The 20824-nt window shown below is 40.6% G+C and overlaps 2 protein-coding genes and 1 long non-coding RNA gene across 6 annotated transcripts in view; 1 reads left to right on the top strand and 2 right to left on the bottom strand.

Annotated features, from left to right (window-relative positions):
• Nucleotides 1-20824, bottom strand: part of LOC145716353 (uncharacterized) — a 438007-nt gene that overhangs the window by 42371 nt on the left and 374812 nt on the right. The window lies entirely within an intron of this gene.
• On the bottom strand, nt 611-16124 carry ANGPTL5 (angiopoietin like 5). Of its 2 annotated transcripts, XM_031020860.2 has the most exons (9): nt 15934-16124; nt 15036-15222; nt 13279-13423; nt 11471-11574; nt 10857-10950; nt 8674-8774; nt 6915-7035; nt 4680-4865; nt 611-1171 (listed from the first exon to the last, which is right to left on the bottom strand). In XM_031020860.2, the coding sequence occupies exons 2-9, from the start codon at nt 15126-15128 to the stop codon at nt 852-854; spliced, it is 1164 nt and encodes a 387-aa protein (XP_030876720.2). In that variant the 5' UTR covers nt 15129-15222; nt 15934-16124; the 3' UTR covers nt 611-851. The 2 variants fall into 2 exon arrangements, with proteins under 2 accessions (XP_030876720.2, XP_081655733.1); XM_081799607.1 differs by lacking the exon at nt 15934-16124 and having other exon boundaries at nt 15036-15248.
• Nucleotides 20072-20824, top strand: part of CEP126 (centrosomal protein 126) — an 89471-nt gene continuing 88718 nt past the window's right edge. For all 3 annotated transcript variants that reach the window (XR_014138980.1, XR_014138981.1, XM_081799602.1), the window contains exon 1: nt 20072-20455. Coding sequence is in view for 1 of the 3 variants with exons in the window: in XM_081799602.1 (XP_081655728.1) it covers nt 20328-20455 (128 nt within the window). In the remaining 2 variants the exon portion in view is untranslated. The remainder of the gene's footprint in view (nt 20456-20824) is intronic.

Genomic DNA, 20824 nt, shown 5'->3' with positions numbered 1-20824 from the left:
TTCTCTGCTTGACTTATTTCACTTAGTATAATCCCTCATCTTTTTGATCAATGACTGACCCTTGGCTCAGGATGTTCCCTGCTCTTTTCCCAAGGAATACTTGCCGTTCCAACTCTTTCCAACTTAGTGGAAAAAGTGGAGGGGACAGGCTTGTTCCAAGAGCTGCCTCTAGACCGCTGAGTAATGGCTCTTTCTCTGTTGTTCTTCACTTAAAGAAGTCCCTACCATTCTCACTGGCTTAATATAGGATAAAAGGACATAAATGTACAGTACATTTATTACAAACAAGAATAAAATTACTAAACACAATAAAATGTGGGAAAAAGGACTTTCTTTGTGCAGCAAACTCTTATTACCTGTAAAATATTATGGAATCACCTGGAAATAGTAAAGTATTTAAACCATGTGTATATTACTCTGCACAGTTATTCCTTGTAATGGTCTTCAATAGAAATTATCTGTATATTATGGAGTTGACCATTTCTAATGAATATGGAAATAAATATAATGTTCCCTTCAATTTTCCTAACTATCTACTATAATACATGTTCTTTGAAGAGAAGGGACAGTTCTTTGAAAGGACAACAGACTCCAGGAAAACAACGTGCAATTTACTTAAAACAAATTTTATTACATATTGTTAATGTGCTTAGTAGTAAAAGCATACATTGAGCCATGTTTTATAAAACTCTACAAAAGTAAAGATTTCTAATTAAACCCCTAACACCTAGATGTCATCTATAGTTAAATTTTGGCTAAATTGTTTGAAACAGTAAAAGGGGAAACCATGTAAAATCCCTTCTATATTATCAAAAATAACTGTGGAACGCACACTACAATTTAAAAGGAGATTACTTAAAATATGGATTGTAAATTCTTCTAATCTTCATTGAAACAGATTTAATCCTGACAGGTGCGTTGTTTTTGGTCCATGTGCCCCACTGGATTCCAGTTGCAAGCAATTTTCCGGGAAAGTGATGAATGCCATTTAGGTTCGCTAGACCACACTGGCTGAACCACCAGCCGGTGTTGTTACTCAGGTGACTACAGCTTTTCACGGACTGACCCTGGACTAGGCATGCGGGGCGACACCCATCATTATCCACATCCGATGTGCTGAAAGGCATTTCGTTTTGGTTTTCTTCTTTCCTGAAGCCCCGGAAAGCATCACCTGGGTAAAACAGATTTTTTTTACATGGGTACATTTAAAGGCACTTTTTGTAAATTTAATTGACCTTTACCAAAACTGTTGTTATAAAGCTTCACATCTAGAGCTAAGGTTTCGGTTATTTTCTACTAGATATCGTATTAAAATCTCTCCTCCAGATTGCAATATAGCAGAACCTGGAAATGAATTCCTCAGCATGATAGGCATCGTTAAGTGGATATTTGATGTAAAATTACAATCCAAATGGAAGTTTGGCTGTGTAGACAGAATCAGATAATTTAGGCCAAAAATGATGCTGTACAAACCTGTCATACTTTGGGGAAGGTAATATGGTACTTGGTAATTTAGGGAAAAGAAGAATTTCTATGTAATAATAATACAGAGTACAGAATAAGTGTTCATGCCACTACCATTCTCCATCGCTTGGCTGGAAAGGTTGCTGCCACCTTTCATTTTTTTTTTTAAAGATTTATTTTTATTTATTTGACAGAGAGAGACACAGCAAGAGAGGGAACACAAGCAGGGGGAGTGGGGGAGGGAGAAGCAGGCTTCCCGCCGAGCAGGGAGCCCGATGCGGGGCTCGATCCCAGGACCCTGGGATCATGACCTGAGCCCAAGGCAGACGCTCAACCAACTGAGCCACCCAGGTGCCCCTGCTGCCACCTTTCAGATGCTTCCATCTGTAAATGCACAAGTTGTTGGGTTTTATTTAGGAGTCACGAAGTTGGTATAAAAACCCAGTTGCTTCCAGCATGCCATCAGCTACACTACCGAGGTGCGCCTTTTCTTCATGGCTCCCCACACAACACATGGAGAGGAGTTGAAGGAAAACCATTTTTAAATGGCTGATGTTCATGTGTGGTATCCCTGATAGTCACCAAAACCTCAGAGTGAGCATCTTGGCCGAGGAGCCCATGTAAGTAAGTAGCAGGGGCAGAAGCCATGCCCTGTTTTACTAAAACTGTATAAACAGAAGGTTCTAATTAGTCCCTTACATGAGATCACACCTACAGGTAAACTTCGCTAATCTGGGGCGCTGGCTGGTGCAGTCCGTTGAGCATCTGACTCTTGGTTTCACTCAGGTCCTGATCTCAGGGTCATGAGATCGAGCCCTGCATTGGGCTCCGCACTCAGTGGGGAGTCTGCTGGAGATTCTCTCTCTGCCCCTCCCCACCTCCCACCCCCCCCCACACACACGCACGCGCACACTCTCTCTCTCAGTCTCTCTAAAATAAATAAATACATCTCTAAAAAAAAAAAAAAAACTTTGCTAATCTGTTTGAAACACTGACTTGAAGTTATGCGAAATCTTTGAGGAATCCAAAGCCCACATTTGTTTCATTATGTTCCGAATGTTTGGGTCTTTGAGGAGCCTGGAGAATTTCCCAAGTGGTAGTGGCCCATCCTATACCCCAGCTCTGCTTGTTATTAAAGCCTCTTACCCTACACTTCACAGGAAACAAAATGCCCACATTGCAGGGATTTGCAGGGAGAAGATAATTGTCAGCACCCACACAGAAGTTCGGATGAGAGACAACACTTAAGGAACATTGCCTAAATCATATGATTCCTCCACAGATAGTTTCTCTGGACAAAGACCAACCACCAGAACGGTTATATGTTATATGGGCTCCTCCCTGGGTTATATTTAATAAATAACTCTTAAAATATAGTGCATAGGGGGTGTCTGGCTGGCTCAGTCGGTGGAGCGTGCGACTCTTGATCTCGGAGTTGTAGCTTCAAGTCCCACGTTGGGTGTAGAGATGACTTACAAATAAAATTCTTAAAAAATAATACTATAATATAATATAATGCATAAGTCTATTTTTAAGACCTAGCCCAGTAAAACTCACTGCCATGTTTCCTGTGAGAGTGTACTTAGAACACGGCACTGTTTTCTCTGAGAACCCAAATAAAGCTGTCTCAAGTTTTAGAATCAAGAATATTTGTCCTCATGGAACAACTGTGTTGTTCAAAAGTTCAAATTTCATATTTCTATTTTTGCTCTGAGGTCAAAATCAAATTTGCAGCTCACCTCTACCATGCACCTGATCACACTTAACCCCCTGGTTTTATCTATGTTTCTATCTTTATGTTCTACTGACAGCTTTTCTTTATCTTGATTGTATTATGTGATCATCTGTTGAAAGTTACTTAACCTTACTGGGAAAATGCAGAGTATTTTCTGAGGGCAGAGTCTGAGGGCTCTGTGGTGAAAACACTTGCACCATTATAAATCGTATCCCCTAGATCCTACTCCAAGAGAGAAACCCACACAAACATTTCCTAACATAATATGTTCCATATTGAGATAGTTCTTTCCACTTTTATAGATGCAGCATTAAAAATCACATATTGTAACTCTTTAAAATTTTCCCTATACATCAAGATTGGAATTTCAGACCTTCACCTAATATCCCAAGGCTAAACCCCCTCGGGCATCAGGGACTCCAAGCATACCCGACACCTCTTCATGCTCAGCCATTTTCCTCCCGCTGTGTCTTGGCTCAAGCTGTTCTCTTTGCCAGCGTTCATTGGCCAGAAGCCTGTCCCTTCCTCCAAGTACAGATTAGTGGTTCTCAACTATAAGGATGCTGACATCTCCATCGTTGGATATAAGTAGCTGGGCCCAAACCGACTGAGTCTGGCTCTGCAGTAGAGTACATACTTTCAAAAAACCTTCCACGTTAAACCTAACATTAACTCCTTGTTAGAAACTACCCTTCCGTGAAGAGTTTCTAGTTGCAATCAGCTGGGATCCTTCTCTCCCTCTCTTAAATGCCCAAAGCTCTGTCAGTATTCAGTATTCCAAGTTTTTGGCTTTCTTTATCCTCCCTCTATATTGTACTCAGTTAAAGAACTGGGAACATATCTCACTCGTAAATATACACAACAAACAAGTGCCATGATGAGCAACAACAGGAGAGTTGAATTTGGTATTAACTCAAATTTAAGATTTTTCAGCATCAAATTATAAATTTAACATGATGTATTTTGAATTTCTTAAAAATTACACTTACTTGGAAATGAGTAGATGAATCAAGGTATAGTGAAAAAAAATACCTACTTAACTAGCTGTTCTATCAACCTGGCTCCTTGCCCTGGCTCATGTGTGGTGAGCTGGGACTTGTGGGCAAGTCCCTTAATCTTAGGTTCCTTCAGCTGGAAAGTGAGAACAGAGATCAGCTCTAACATTCTACAATTTCTAAATGCCAACCTCTCATAACATGAGAATGTCAGCAGTTCCTTCCCAGCCTGCCCCATAGACTCTCCTTCTAAAGAGTCAATTGCAATTACACATGGAAAGTAGTTTTAAAGAATATAAGCTCTTCAAAATCATGAGATTGTTCAATGATCATAGCAGGGCTTCAAAACTCAGTGTTCTCATTGCTAATCTATTTGTTCTCAGTTATGTGTCCTAGAGCAAGAGAAACGCATTGCTTTATCTTCACCTAATATTGAGTCAGCTATATTTAAATATCCTGCATAATTTGGGGAATAAAAAACTTACCAGCATTTCCTGAATACCGTCCTAAGTGCATCTTAAAAAATCTTGTTTCATCTTCTAGCCAAAAGTTATCATATGATGCATAAGCAAATGTGCCATCTTCAGATTCCAATGCAATATACAGCATAAAACTGGTATTTTTCTGATTTACTATATAAAAAATCTTTTTTAGTCCTAGCCAAAATTCACCTGTTAAAAAGAAAAGTTTTTTAACATATTTTAATACAACTTAGAATAACCCTTTATTATTGAGTGTTTGGTGAAATGGCTCACATAAATTATTTGAGAGACTAGATAGCCCTCACTCAAATTATCAGTGTTTGCCTAATTTACAAAATATATACATATGTATTGTTTGTGTATGGATACATACGTATTTGTGTATGTATGTGTGTGTACATGCATACATACACGTGTATATGTATATAAGCATGTTTATGTACGTATGCACACACACACCCACACACACATGTAATCTTCCCCCTTCCATGTCACCAGACTGGGGCAACTAGACTGTTTCATTTTTACTCTCACCAAAATAAATTCAAAAATTCATTTGACGACTAACTAAAATTTCAAGATTTACCTCAAGGTATGTCAACAAAGAAGCTGTTGAAATATAATGGCAGGTAACAAAATGATGTGTGCTCATAAACGTGAAGAGTTTTAACCTCCAAATCAGCAGCTCCTAAAGAAACATTTCCTGAAAATGCTCAGTTGAAATTATTTTTTTTGTCTTTCAGAATGATGCCCTGTGAACAAGCATTTCTTCGTTAGAATGCAGTGTGTCAGCTACCTACAAATAAACATGTCATGTCATGTGATGAATGAAAATGAATTCCGGGATGAATTAGGAAACAGTGTTGGGACTGCATGCTCTTTGCATGTTCTACTGCGGCTTCGGGCCTCCCCCCGCCCACCTTGGCACGGCCTCTGCTCTAACATACATGCCCCCAGCTGAACCCTGAGATGACTGAGGGAAGGACGGGGCTAGTGGGAACAAACTTCCGAGAGTTGGAGAGTTGGGGGACAGAGTGACAGCATTCACGTGGTTGAAACTCTAGCTAGGGCACCACGTTCCCCTCAGGGCTGACGGGGGCATTCTAACTGCACGCCCACGCGGGAGTGGAAATTACCCCGAAGAAAAGGCAGGAAGGAAGGGGGTCCACTTGGTGTCTCCAGTCTGTGACACTCCATTATAAGTGTCTTCGCCATCTTGCCCCTCTCCCCAGCCCCTAATTTGAATTAACAATATATTTTCCTTAATCCCAAGTTTATTTTTTAAACTATACCAAGTACAGTCTGTTCACATGACATATACCTGCCTGAAGACCTCTGTCTCAAAACTCAGATAATTTCCCCGTAGAAATAAGCATCAAGGGAGAAGGATGACAATTCCGAGCCTGTAGATCTATGACTGCTGAAATCAGGAGATAGCACTTGCCAGAAAATTAGAGGTAATGCTGGGAAAATACACTATATTAACCGTGCTCCATGACATGGCATCTGTCCAGCCGCCTTCCTAACACTTCATTACATGTCCCGTGCTTTCTAAAATCATTAGCGTGCAGGCGGGATTGTAGCAAGAGAACTAACACCCCTGCTTACTAAATCCTTGGACGATGTTATCACGGGATGTTAAAGCTTTTAAATTAAAACAACAGTAACTTAAAATAACAGCATGAAAATGATCAAAATCGCCTGCAAAACTTCCAACAAAGTTCAAATTCTGCAGTGGTCAGAAATACTGGCATTCCTATTTGCTGGCAAAGGTCATGCTGTCATGCGGGTATTATGTGAACAGATTTCACAAATTTTTATAAAATACTACTCCCAGGTCACGTGATTTGAATTTGTACCGCTGTGCACCTCAGTTCTCCATTCGCAGAGACATACCACACACGCCAAGCGTTTCAAGGTTCGTGACAACCCTGCCCTCCCATTCAGTGTTTCATTCTACAAATAGTTGTTGAGCATCCTCCAGAATTCTGCTGGGTACACAGTAAATGCTTAATAATTACCCAGGTTAGAACTTTCACTCAACCCCATTTCAACACGTATCTAAAGATAAGGATTTCCAGATCCCAACCCAAGACCCACTCGTTCTAAGTAACACAAATGAAGAGAAAGTAATTTGAGAGAGGATTTGCTGTTTTTGCTTGTGATGTGACCTACAGAGAAACAGTCCATAGGTGTCATGCCAAAAAGAAGAAAAAAAGAGGAGAAATAAGATTTGACCTAAAAGGTCGCCAAATCCGTCCAGATAATCACACCACAGCCTTTGGAAATCAATGACCCCATCAACCCTCTTCTGTATCACGGTCCATCCACCTCCTCGGTAATCCATGTCACACATTACCTAAGACAGACCCAGAAAAGATAAAAATCATATACTATCATTTTCATTCGTTGACATAAAGCTCATGCTTCACCCTGAAGCCCAGAGAAAGCTAAGACAGTTCCACGGAGTTTCAACGCTGTTGTATGCTATTCATATATTCAAATGTAAATCTCTAGAAATAATGCTGTTTGTTTTAAGACAAACCTGCAGCTAAGCTAATGACAGCTCCCTGTGTCAGTAATCCGTTTACATACGTAAGTGTTCTATCCTCGAATTCCTCAACTCCATGGATATTTTTCAGTTGAGTGGTAGTGCTCCAATCTGATGTAGCAGCATGAGGTATCTGCAAATTCACTTTTCCTTTGAATGAAAACACTGATTTTTTAAAGTGTTCATTAAATATGCCCGTGTACCTGTCTTCAATTACTCTTTTCTCCAAAAGCCTGAAAGGCCTGTGTTCAGACTGGGCTCTGCAGACAGAACGGTGTGATCTGTGCCCCACCTCAGCCCGTGTCCCTAGCTGCAGCTCTGAATGCCCCTAAGAGGACAGCTGGAGGGACCCAGGGAACCGACATGGGGAGAAAATCCAAGCAAGCGTCCCCATCCGAAACTCCCTGCACACGGAGAAAGGCAGCCTGGAGGAAGTTAGGTAATAAACACCTCCCCATGGCTTGAGAAGGTAATTATGCATCCCACTCTTGACAAAATCAGAAGGCTTCCCTCTCCTCGTATGTTCAGGCTCATTTTTGAATCTGTAGGTGAAGCAAGTTAGGTAATTTTAAAATTACTTCCCATCTAAACCCCAATTTTTTGACATCTTGTCAATAGATGAGAAAATAATGTTAGAAATAAATAAATTTAATAACTTCAGGATGAGAAACTGGTACTTTCTACTCAGAAAAATTATGTTATTGTGTAATGAGATTATCAATAAGATGTGATAATGACATCATAAACTTTCTTACGCACAAAAGAGTGAACAGCAAAAATTATATATAAATAATTTATATGTTATTGTATATGTAATATTCTAGGTTAATAATATGACATTATATATATCCTGTCAATAACAGTAATTTCTGATAGAAATTTCTTCCAGAAATCATAGCATAGGACTACTAAAGATAGACATGAGGGTAATTTATCTTACTCAATTTAAAAATGGTTTTAATTTTAAAAAAGGTTTTCTCAATCTGTCTCACACTTTAGTGAAAGGGTTTTTGTAATTATTAATTTCTTATGTAATCACATGAAACCATCTGTCACCTTCATGTATGGGAAGGGAAATCAAAGTTTCTTTAGCAAGTTCCAAGGCAGAGCACCCCACTACTTTCTAATATCCACAAGATAATTAAAGCAAGCATGTACATGCATATTTCTGCCTACTGTAAAGATAATATAAGCTCTTACACCAAATGTATTTACTTCAAAGAGTATAAACATGAAACCTCAAATGGAAAAGTGAAAGACTCTCCAGCTGTTTTACAGGTTCGTGGTTTGGGCAAAGAATTTCAGGAAACCAAAATTTTGAAACTGGAACTTCTACCCATTTATATTAAAAATTTCAAGAAAAAAATATTAAAACAATTGAATTTTTAATATTAATTAAGTAGATTGGCTGCTTGTCCTGTTTCATATGATAAGGGAAAGCTTTACCTCAAACGGGTAACTAGATCCTTCCGGGTAGATTATATATAAACCACTCGGAGTTCTGGTAACAGAGCCAATGGTGTCTTTAATATCAGTACAATCTAACCCTAGAAAAGTAAAACCAGTTAGTTAGGATATTTTCAAGTGCACATTTAAGCCTTAATCATTTTACTGTAGAGATCTGACAGTGCTCTCTGAAATTACAATTTCCATTAACAATATGATGATTTTAACTTCTTAGAAATGAAAAATGATCTCTATTTTAGAAATCAGGAGAAGATACTCGCAAGAAATGGGATTAAGGAATTCATGTTGCAATAAACCTTTACTAATAACATCACTGTTAGTGATTAGTACTCCATACTGCTTAAATGTTCCATTTGGGATCCACATTTATGTAATATATTTTATAATTATGCATTCTCTCACCCAATAAATAATGCTCTTTCCTGAATCTAGGCTTATTTGGGGGGCATAATGTGTAAAGGAAATCTATATGAATGGGAAGGAGAAACCCAAATGAGTAAGTAGATTAACGACAGGTGACACATCCTTGACTACTGGAAACTTCAGAGACTCTAGTCGGGAAGCACCGTTACAAGAGCCAAAGGGAGAGGACGGGAAAATCACTTTCTTCACCAAAAAGAAATTATGCTTGAGGCCAGAGCCTGCTCTGCGGCCAATAGTTAGAACTGTAGCATCCTGTAATCACCTTCTCCAAAGCATCCCACTTCCCAGGGGATTGTAAGCATATTATTTGGATATGGATATTACATTTTATTCTAAGACACTTTGTGTTATCTTTTATAAATGTAATAAAATAAATGCAACCCTTACATTGTTAATTACCCAGAGAAACAAACACATGCAAGCCTTTGACTCCAGAACCAGAAGCCTATTAGAGTCCTAGCCCTACTCCTTAGCGGCTGAGAACCCTTAGCTAGGTTACTCAACCACTGTTCTTCTTCTATCGTTGTAACAATGCTGTCTACTTTATAGTGTTATTCTGGTGATTACATAGTGAGGCGTTATATAAAGCACACATATGCAGAAAATGTCTACAAAAAAATTATCTATTAAAGATTATTTGTTTCCCCCTTTTTCTCCAGAAGATAACGGGTTTGTTGCCTTTGTTCTGAATTGCTAAGAGACATTCTTCTAGAACCTTGGACGCAAGTAGATATGATAAGAGTTCACAATAAAGGACCGATCTGGGTTGGAATACACGCTTCGCTATCACCATCCAAATAAATGTGCACACATTCTTTAGATTTTTCTGGGCTGCATATTCCTCCTCTGATGATGATCATCATCACAGCAAAGCCTTATATTGTCTTACTGTGCATCAGGCACTATTTGAAGAGCTTTTCGCGCACTTGGTCATATAATCCTTGCAACAACTGTAGGAGGTAAGTGCATCATCAGTCAGCCGAGAAGGAAATTGCATGAGTTAGTGGAAGGCCAGCGGTCCGGCCTCAGCGCCCATGTTCCTAACTACACAAGGTACAATAAAATAATATAAAATAAAATAACATACGCAAGTGCCTGTCTTAAACCTGACACTTAGGAGATTCTCAGTAATTGTTTATTTCCTTCCCTTCGTAAGGAAGAAAGATCATACCCTAGGCCCTCAATCATATTTATTTACTTGGAACTCTTTGGTATTCATTCACATTTGTAAGATATGATACGGTATTTTCCTTAGAAACCCAGGCCTCTGGGAATTACTACACTGTATTTTTATACAAAAAGCTCTAAATTCCACTTTATTTCTGTCTTAAGTTTTTCTTTTCAAATTTTATGTTCCAATTTGAAATATTTGGAACATATCAAAAGTACTCCACAGGTGGAAAGAACTCTGAAACCTTCTTTTCTTCTAACTGAAGATTAATCACGAATAAAATGTAGGTCAGCCCAGAAACGACATACATAAAACTGTGCGGTTTCCAACAAATTCAGGATGTACATTTGGTACAGCATGGCCTTCAGATGCTCGAAAACCTTCCCGACTTAGGAAAGCACATTTGTCCGGGTTGAAGTCTGCCCAGGGGCAGGTAGGACTCCTCCAGTCCATTAGATAATAGCAAGCTCTATTTTATAAACAAAACCCCTAAAGGCACCAAGTTGTCCGGGAAAATCTGGAGCAATTAAAGACAAGTACGAAAAGTCCGAAATAGCAAAGTTCTCACCATGTGACTGAACCGGCCTGTGGGGAAAAGGATCCAGGTGCTTTCTGAAAACTTCTGTGGTCAGAAGGAGAACCCGGTTCATGAGCTCGTTAACCTGAACACACAGGCGCACCTTTAAGCACTTTATATTCGAACAAAACCCCTTCCCCTGAATTCTATAGCTGGCATCCCCGAGCTTCTTACAAACCCAGCTCTGCAGTATATAATAATGCCCACTGCCCCCCACCCCCGCACTGCGCCCCTCACCCCTACAGCAAGGCTGCAAAGGAGCAGCACAGACTCCCTGCAGGTGTGGCTCCCACCTGCCCCCTGGGCAGCGAGCAGCCTTGCAGGCCCCCAACCTGCCCCTTCCAGCTCCCCCTCGCACACTGTGGGGCTCCCGGTGGGCGCCACTTAGGGCCTGCGTCTTTCAGGCAGTTGTCCCCATACACCCACCACCTCCCCAGCACCAGCTCCAAGCAGCTTTGTGTCCGCCTGAGGCTTGCTATGATGCCCCTAACAGAGCAGGCCCTAAACACACGCCTGGACGTGACTGCACTGCAAAATGAAATAGCCGTACCTCCAACCATATCGATGAATATGAGCAGTAACAACGCCAGAGAACAGATCCATACCTGATTGGATAAATAATCCAAGGAAGTTTGTTGCTCGTCCATCATATTTCTTAGCAGCTTTTTGGTACTTCGGGTGTAGGAAACAATAGAATTTTGCAAATTTCCTTAAATCGTAATAAAAAGTGTTGGCTAAGTATTAGATTGTTAGAGAAAATAGAGTGAAAAATCATGAATTTTACATGATTTTGGATAAATATGTAGACACAATAATATCTCAATCTATCTAAATACTCCAGTTAGTATAATTTTTGTTTAACCAAGAAAATAACTGTCTTAACACTTCTTAATGAAACTATGCTTTCCAACAGTTTAGATGACCCCCAAATAATTTAATCTCATGTAACAGAGACACAACATTCGGAATATTAATTCTGACTTCATAAGATGAGAGATACAAAAGCAGGAGGTCCAGAAGTCCTCAATTCTTACCACATAAGGAAGTAAAAGGCAATAATCCATATCATGCAAGTTAATTTTCAAAATAAATGTTTCTCTTAGTTTGTTCTATTACTGCTGTATATTTTTATATAAGCAAATAGCAAACACACATATATACACAATAAGTCTTAGTCAAAGTTTCGGTTGGTTGGTTTCTGATTGAACTTTTACTACATGTTTTTCTTTGAAAAAGTTTTTTTTTATTTTAAAGCAATTGTATTCTTAGAAGGGTTGCCAGAGCAATACAGATAACCCAAATCGTCGGAGAGCAGGCTTCCGTGGTGTCCCTGGATGTTTCAGTCTGTACTTCTTATGCCCGAGACATTCTCTACGACACAACCCTCAAAATCAGGAACTAATCATACACTATGTTGTATTTCCCAGACCAGTTATAGTGATGATGTCCTTTATAACGAAAGCATCTACATAGTATTGCACACAGTATTCTTCAAAAGATTATTTCTAATTTTCACTCTCACGGCAGAATCACATTAATAATCCTTGATGTCTGAAAACCGACCCCACCCAGCTTCATCCCTCTTTTTCACTTTCAGTCTCTCGCTTTCTGTTAGATTCTTCCTGGATTTAGACGTCTGTCTTAAGGGACAGTACCCACGGGGCACTCACCAGCTTGAGAAACCAGAGGTGCTCATGTTGCACATAGAATTAAGCACATAATTTGTCCTGGGATGTCCACCCTGTAAGAGCTAGACTAGAGCATCACCCCCTCCCTCTCCGATCCCCCTTCTTTATCTTGCCCACCATGTGCATGTAATAGACCATGAAAATTCCCGCACTGTTACTGAATAGTTTTAAACAAAAATCAAGACTTAAACATTTGTTTTTATGCTTTGCTACATAAATTGGTTATGAATTTGTATTACACTTGTTGTGGCAGCTATTCAGTATTAATGGACTCCCCCCTCAAAACTAAGGTGCAATTTCTAGTGGCTCAGAGGGAAGATCAAAAATAGCCGTTGGTGGATTGATAAAATACAGCTCTCAGAGCCCTCTGCCCTCTGTGGGCAGCAGATGCCACAGGGCTGTGTATAAGAAGGATTCATTCATTCACTCACCAAATATTTACTAAGCACCTACCATGTGCCAAACACAGAAAACTTCTGGCCTAGGATGATCAAGATACATATAAAATGACCCAAACACATCAAGGAGGGCATGTGATGTGATGAGCACTGGGTGTTACTTGCAACTGATGAATTATTGAACACTACATCTGAAACTAATGATGCTAATTGAATTTAAATTTTTAAAAAATGACCCAAACAAAGCTAAGGCCTATTTCCTTCTGTGTATACCCTAGAAATAATAAATCATACACCCTTATAATTGTGGTCATTTTTAATACTTACTACACATAAAATGTTTTTCTTCTCGTGTAATTTTAATTTTACCATCACATGACTCCTCACAGTCTTCCTTATAAACAGTATCATTACTTTTACTCTCATCTTTTGCATTAGATACGTCTTCTACAACATTAACTGCTGGAGAATCCTTTACATTAAAAAATAGAAATAAGAAAACAATATATGAAGTATGTTCTATACATAATACATAATAAATAAGAAGAGTGCATGGAAAAGATGAAATTTCAGGACGTACACAAGGATGATCATTAGAAAGAAAAAAAAAACAATGAACTGGTTAGTTAAACTTCCACAAGTAAACCTTATGGGTAAGTTTTAGGTAAGAATAAAAAGTATATGTTAATTCAATATTTTTGCTCTGCCTTCTTCTTCTCCAATTCCTAAGGGATATATTTAGGGTCTACTTTCCATTACATGGCTCCGTGGCCTTGACCTTGAACTTTGGCCCATTCGGTGTCTGATCCAGCGCCCAGCCTTCCCTCCTCCAAGCATCTATCTGGCAGTCTGAAGTTCCTTGACCAGGACTAGGAAGGTTCCCTGAGATATCTACACTTCTATGCCAAATGGGCTTTCTGCCAGCAACCTATTAGGAATTGGGGGCGGGAGGGCGGAGGTATGTGTGGAAGGCTTGTTGCTTTTGTAGAAACTAAGCTATTTACAGATTTGAAAGGTCAAGTACTCATTGGTTTGAAAGATATCAGTGACAGTAGTAAAAAAGCACGGAATTTTGCAAAATCAACAACAGATGTCATCTTGGAAAGCCAACTACAGCTGCCGTTCCAAATGTATTGATTTCTGTTGGTAAATACTGTTTTCCGATATGAAAACATTCTTTGGTAGAAGTCACATAGATTTAAATAAAATGTTATTAAAAGAAAATAGTAACAAGCTTTACCTCCCTTTGACCTGGATATTAAGAGAAAGGTAAAGAGCTAATCATATTATAAAAGATACTTGCCCCCAAAAGACCCTGGCATTTTGTTACATTGACCTATTTTTAACTTCTTGCTCTTTCCCCTCTCCTCCTGTAATAATTGGCATACTGATGTTTTCAAACACCTAGGTGACAACCATATTTTTTCAGCTCTAAATAAATAAAGTTTTTAAATTTTTAGTATTTTAGAGAATTGTATTATTAATATTTGTGTGGCTCTCCTAAAATTTATTCTTTATTCAACCTTAGAACTTTGAATTTGTATTGATACCATGGTAAATACATTGTAAAATATTTTAAAATTATAAACCAATATTTGAATATGTACAGATTCAAATCCCCATCTACTTAGAGTACTGCATATACTTTATTAGCTGTCACACTGACATTGTTTTAAATAAAAGTTTCTAATTTCCTAGGTAACCACTCACAAGACTGTATTTGAAATATAAACACTTATAGAATACTCATTTTTTTAAACAGCAAAGTGAATTTTTTCTTATTATCTATCAGATATTTCATTATCAAAGTTAACCCGAAAGTTGCTGGCTAGTTTTTAACCTAGGCCTGTAATTTCTTTAAAATTTTTTTCATTAGAAATGTGTTAAGTGACAATCCTCAATTTATGGTTTCCTAAGTTTAAAAATAATATCATTTAAGCAGAGTCTCAGCATTCTAAATAAACACTTTAATCTTTCCATGATTACATTGGGTACTACAATTAATCTTTTCAAACTTTTAATATGTATCTTGAAAACAATATACCCATACTTCCTAGCTAAAATAATATTGCTGAAATTCTTACCTTAGAATGATGTACACAGTTACCTTGTATAACTTCTCCACAAATAAAAATAAATGTATTTAAGAATAAAAGTGAAGCTTGAGGAAGATACATTATATTCTTCTTGGAGAAATGAAAAACTTCTTCAAATATCAGTCAGCTCTCTGTTGAAAGAACTGCAGTGCATAGAGTCTTCAGTTGAAAGCTTCTGGAAGGTGTTCAACAAAAACAGAAGCCAATACTTACTGGTTTCCATGCCCTCGTTTGAAACAACACCCTTCATATGAAAAACAAGGTAGCCCATAGAGATCCTGTCATTTTTAAGTTATACAAACCTTTTTTTATGGCTATACGCCTGCTGTTAGAATATAGGCAATAGCTAGATAAATAAGTAAATAGATAAAGCATGAATTTATAAGCCCACCTAATGTTTATGAGTTGGATTTTTGGGGACCTTGGAAAAAACACCTTTGATAAAATATCCCTCAATAATTGTAAACCAGTTTGCATAAAAATAGTAAGGAAGTAGACATGAATGATGGAGTAGAAAGAAGGTTATATTAAAATTGTTTTTACAAAACGCTAAGCAGAAATCTAATCAATGTGGATATCCAGGACAGCTAATTCAGTAAAAAGTAAGCTTCCCCCTGAATTTAGCTTTCAGGGATGGTCATATTAATCACATAAATGCCAAATTTCTAGGACTCTGATTTGTATGTAACATCTATGTTACTAAAACTTCAAAAATTCTGAATGTCAGGGAACTATTATTACTGAAAATTACCACTCTCTAAGAGCTGATAGATCAATGTCTATAATGAGTCTCCAAATAATCCCTTACACACTTCCTTCTCTTCATTATATAAACATGCCTAAATATTCACTATACTAAAATTAAATAAAATAGAAGGATCCAAACCTTTCCTGAGTCTTGCTTCCTGTTCCAGGTATTACGTTCTCCACTCCCTTTTCCCAGCCCGAGAACTACCATAGTGTTTCTGGGGCTAATCATGCTGACTGGGGCACAGTAGGCACTCAAATGCTGATTAATGAATTAATACTTTCAAACAATTAAGTATTCTCTGACTGTGCTTCCTCACCGTCCACTATTAAACCCAAACACTCTTCTCTTACTCTCGAGCCTCTCCAGCAGGCAGCTTGAGGCGGCTGCTGGCACTGGCTCTGAGACCAACTCGAATCTTGATTCCACCCCGCCTTCGCTCTGGAATCTTGAGCAAAGTTATCTAGTATCACTATAGCTTAACTACTTCCTCTGTAGAATGAGGATTATGCTGTGGATTCAATGATTTAATATACATAAGCACTCAGCACAGTGCCTCAGAGAAAGCAGGCACTCAGATGTTAGGGGTCACTATTATTACTCTTATTTGACTTGATCTATAATGCAGTCTAACATCGCTGACATTATTGATGACCCTTATAATCTGTATTAAGAGTAGATTAGCACTTATCTTTAATTTCTGGTTGAAGTCTTAGAAAACTTAATGAATATGGCAGAACTTCAGTAATTTTAAATCAGCCAGATGTTAAAATTCTTTGTTCTTTCATAGCTTTCCCAGAAACAAATCCAGGAAATTCTTACTGGAGCAAGAAAATACTTCAGCAGAAGATGGAAAAAAAATAGCCTCAGCCAAGAAGAAAGTGAAAGCTCAGGAAATTATCCCTCACAGGCTGCTTTGCATAACTCACAAGGTTATTACAGTACTCAAATTAGATATGTGGACATGCTTTGTAACCATAAAGGGGTTATTATTAGTTTCTTTTGTAAACAGAACACCATTAACAGTTTATGAGGTATGTTAATGAAGTTGGGTGTCTACTAGGCATCTCCTCCTTAGATCATGTCCGAAGCCCAAATCTTATTCCTTCCACCTTCAACCTGTTCCTCCCCATTTTAGTAAATGGCAATACTTGTCATCCAATTGGTCCAGCCCCAAATCATAGAGTCACATTTGATTCTTTTTTCACTCACTTGAAACACAACCATTTTACCCACTTGCCCCAGCCATTCACCAATACCTCTTACTGGCTCAAGGTTTAAAATTCTGAACACTTCTGGGGCACCTGGGTGGCTCGGTTGGTTAAGCGACTGCCTTTGGCTCAGACCATGATTCCAGGGTCCTGGGATGGAGTCCCGCATAGGCTCCTGGCTCAGTGGGGGCCCTGCTTCTCCCTCTGCCCCTACCCCACTTATGCTCTCTTTCTCTCTCTCAAATAAAAATAAAATCTTTAAAAATAAATAAAATTCTGAACATTTCTTACCACCTCAATTACCACCATCCTAGTCCCAGCTTCCATAATCTCTCACCTAACCTACTATAACAACATTCAAACTAGCCTCATCGTGTCTAGTCTTATCAACTATAGTCTAAGCTTCCCTACCTCAGCTAGAGTGATTCTTTCTAAAGGTTAACTTAGATCATACTATGCTCTGGCTCGAAACACTCCAACAGCTTCCTCTTCATTTGAGGTTGGATTTTACATCGATTTCTTGAAAACTGTATCAGTCCCTGCTAAATCTGAGGTACATCCCCAAAGCATTTCTCCAATCTTGTGTATTAGCACACTTCCCTCCCTCACCCTGCTCTAGTCACAGTGTCTTCTTGCTGGTCTACGAACACATCAAATATAGTTCTGCCCTCAGAGCCTTTTGTACTTACAGCACCCTCTGCCTATAATATTCTTCATCCAACTATCTGAACGGCAACCTCCTTTCTTCATTTAGACTCTGCCCTAATTTCCCTTAATCAGGGGCTTTCTCTAAGCACCATATCTAAAATAGAACTATATCAGTCTCTACCCCCCTACACTACTCCATTTTTCCTCATAGTGCTTTTCACTACCTAATATATTCTGGTGGGGAAGAAAAATAAATACAAACTTCATGAGCATAGGGTCTTTGAAGTTTTGTTCACTATTGTATCCCCAGCAGCTAGAAAGTCTTTGGCATATACTAGGTGCTCAATATACATTTCCTTAATAAAAGAATGAATTATATATATTAAAAGAATATATAAAATATTTGTAAAATAAAAATATTATATAACATGTATATAATATGTTATACTGTGGTTTTAAAGTGCAAAAGAATTAAGCATTATATTTAATACAGATGTCTCTTCTGACAAAATACAGAGACTTTAGTGTAATATTCTTTTTTGTTGCTTGAATCATACTTGACTTTCCTGTCAAGAGAAAAAGTTATAAATTTTGCCTCAAATTATCTATTATCCAAATATCTAATCTTAAAGCCTCTTTTTTTTTGAACCTGGGACTATACAACTTCAATAAAGGTGGAAACCTGATTAATATTTTGAAGAAATAATTTAAAGGTTTAAAAAAAACAGATCCTGTGATTTAGAAAAAGTAACAGCACTGTGCTTAAAATTTCTTTTCTTCTTGGTCATCATTGCAAAGCAACATTTGAATGAAGAATGATTAATATGAATAAGCATTTCTAGGCACTTGAGAAACCAAGCCACGCTTCCTAATGCTAATAGTCCATGCAAAGCAAGAAGGTGCCTAGGAATTTCAAAATGCCAAACTAATAAGATAGCAAAAGTTAGATTTTGAGGAAGTCTAAGCATGCCTAAATACTCCCAACAGCAACTACAATCTTCTCACTTTGCACAGCCTGCTTTTCTTACTCTCTTTCAAATAGGCCCCAGAGAAACAGACTTTTGATGATAGCAATGGGAACAGAATCAAGGTCAACACTGTGGCTAGGCCCATCTAAAACTTGCCAAGATAGCTAATGGTCCATTTAGCCTTTCTTTGCCAAAATTATATATTCTATCTTCTTGGCATTGTCCTGAAGGAAACTTATGTGCTTTGCGTGTTAAATCAAAACTGGATGGGGCGCCTGGGTGGCTCAGTCGTTGGGCGTCTGCCTTCGGCTCGGGTCATGATCTCCGGGTCCTGGGATGGAGCTCCGCATCCGGCTCCCTGCTCAGTGGTGAGTCTGCTTCTCCCTCTCCCTCCACCTCTCCCCACTGCTCCTACTCTCTCTCTCTCTGTATCTCTCTGTCTCAAATGAATAAATAAAAAAAAAAATTCTAAAACAAAAAATTCTAAAAAAAAAAAACTGGATTTGCTGTGGCACTTTAAAATCTCAGTCACCAGATGACATTTCAATTTGGATCACTGCATCCAACTTTGCAAAAACTGTTTTAAATAGTTTCAATTGGAAAAGTTTATTTGAACTCCAAAAATGAACAAATTAATTCACAAAGGCAGAGACATTTCAATGCTGGGTGAGTGATTTTTATTTGGTCTGTACATTCTGCTTCCAATCTGGGAGTTTTTACACACACACACAAACCCTGGCTGAAACACAGTCGGAATCTATATGTACTTTTTTACTGAGCTCCAACAAAAATTTCCAGCCTTTTTTTCAAAGTTTCACTTGCAAAGCCATTACATCAACGGCTCAGAAATCCATTCAGGTTCGCACACCTCCTGCAGCAATCTGAGCATGGTGATGTGTTTGGGCATACTCTCCCGGGAGATCTGAAATTAAATCTGGACTTCTCTCCAGGCCCCCGACGCGGCGAGGGCTGTCGCCAGAATGGGGCAGCAGGGCAGGCACCATCGGGAGTTGTTGAAAGGCAGACCTTCTCAGCAGGGAGCGGGCGAGGAAGAGCCTGCAGAGGGACTGGCCAGCATCCTGGGGCGGTGAGACAATGCAGGCGAAGGGAAATTTCCACCTCATCAAGCTGGGGGAAAGGGACTGCGGCCCCCAACACTTCCAGCTCGAACCCCACAAGATTCGGGGGTTCCATTGGGTGGTCCCAATCCCCACCGTCCCACCCTGAATGATCCCGTGGCCACCCTCCCATCCCTCAACGCCCCCAGGACACGACCCTCAGGACCGCGCACGGAAGACCGTGCCAGGCGCTCACACGCCACGCAGCTCGGGGCTGCTGCGCAGACTCGCTTCCCGGGAGGCCGGGACCCTCACGCCGCCTATTGGCTGCCCGGCGCGTCGCCCCGCCCCGCCCCGCCCCGGCGCCCTGGTTTCCGTCGCCAAGGACGCGGCGTCCGTCGGTTGCCAAGATGGCGGCGGCGTCGGCGGGGCCGCTACCGCCCCCTCCGCCAGGGCCAGGCAAGGTCGCCGCCGCAGCCGCCACCGCCACCATCGCTGCTGCAGGGGAACCGGGGCTGCCGTGGCCACCCCTTCCGCGCCCGTGACGCGAGGCCTGAGGGACGGAGTGGAGGGAGGAAGAGGAGGAGGCCGGGGCTGCCATGAGGGAGGCGACAGCGGCGGGCGGGGAGGCGGCGCTGAGGTGAAGGATGCTGGCCTGGAGGCCTGGAGCCCGGAGCGCGGTGTCGGGACGGGGCCCCGAGGTGTCGGACGCCCGCGACGGAGCCCCCCGCAGCCCCCGCTTGGGCCGCGGGCGCTGCCGGCCTGTCGCCGACCTGTATCCTTCCCGGGGGTGGTGGCCGGGGTGGCGGCGTGGGCGGCGGGCCCCTCGCCCCTGGGAGCCCGCGGACGTGGGGCGGGCTGGGCGCGGGGGTACGCCCCGGCTGTGGGGCGGTGGGGTGGTGGGCTCCCCGGTCCTGCGCCCGCACCCCCGCTCCATCTCGGCCGGGTCCCTGAGCGCCCGTCCCCGCCGCACCCCGCCGTCCGGGTCCGTGAGCCCTGTGCCCCCCAACCTCGTCGTCTGGGTCCGTGAGCCCCGTTCCCCCCACAGTCGTCCGGGGCCGTGAGCTTTGGGCCCCCATCCCCCCCCCCGCCGTCCGGGGCCGTGAGCCCCATCCCCCCACAGTCGTCCGGGGCCGTGAGCCCC

This window comes from Leptonychotes weddellii, chromosome 11, assembly GCF_054177405.1.
Source record: "Leptonychotes weddellii isolate Sample4059 chromosome 11, ASM5417740v2, whole genome shotgun sequence".
Lineage (NCBI taxonomy): Eukaryota > Metazoa > Chordata > Mammalia > Carnivora > Phocidae > Leptonychotes > Leptonychotes weddellii.
This window is presented reverse-complemented; position numbering and strand designations above follow the sequence as displayed.

What these genes read in the sequence shown, in the direction of transcription:
- ANGPTL5 (XM_031020860.2), bottom strand. Translation starts at nt 15,128, where the DNA reads ATGTATCTTCCTCAAGCTTCACTTTTATTCTTAAATACATTTATTTTT. An exon ending in CGGATTTGGCGACCTTTTAG is followed by an intron (nt 4,866 to 6,914) that starts GTCAAATCTTAT and finishes TCTTTTTAACAG; the next exon opens with GTGAATTTTGGCTAGGACTA. An exon ending in ACGGTATTCAGGAAATGCTG is followed by an intron (nt 1,172 to 4,679) that starts GTAAGTTTTTTA and finishes TGTTTTACCCAG; the next exon opens with GTGATGCTTTCCGGGGCTTC.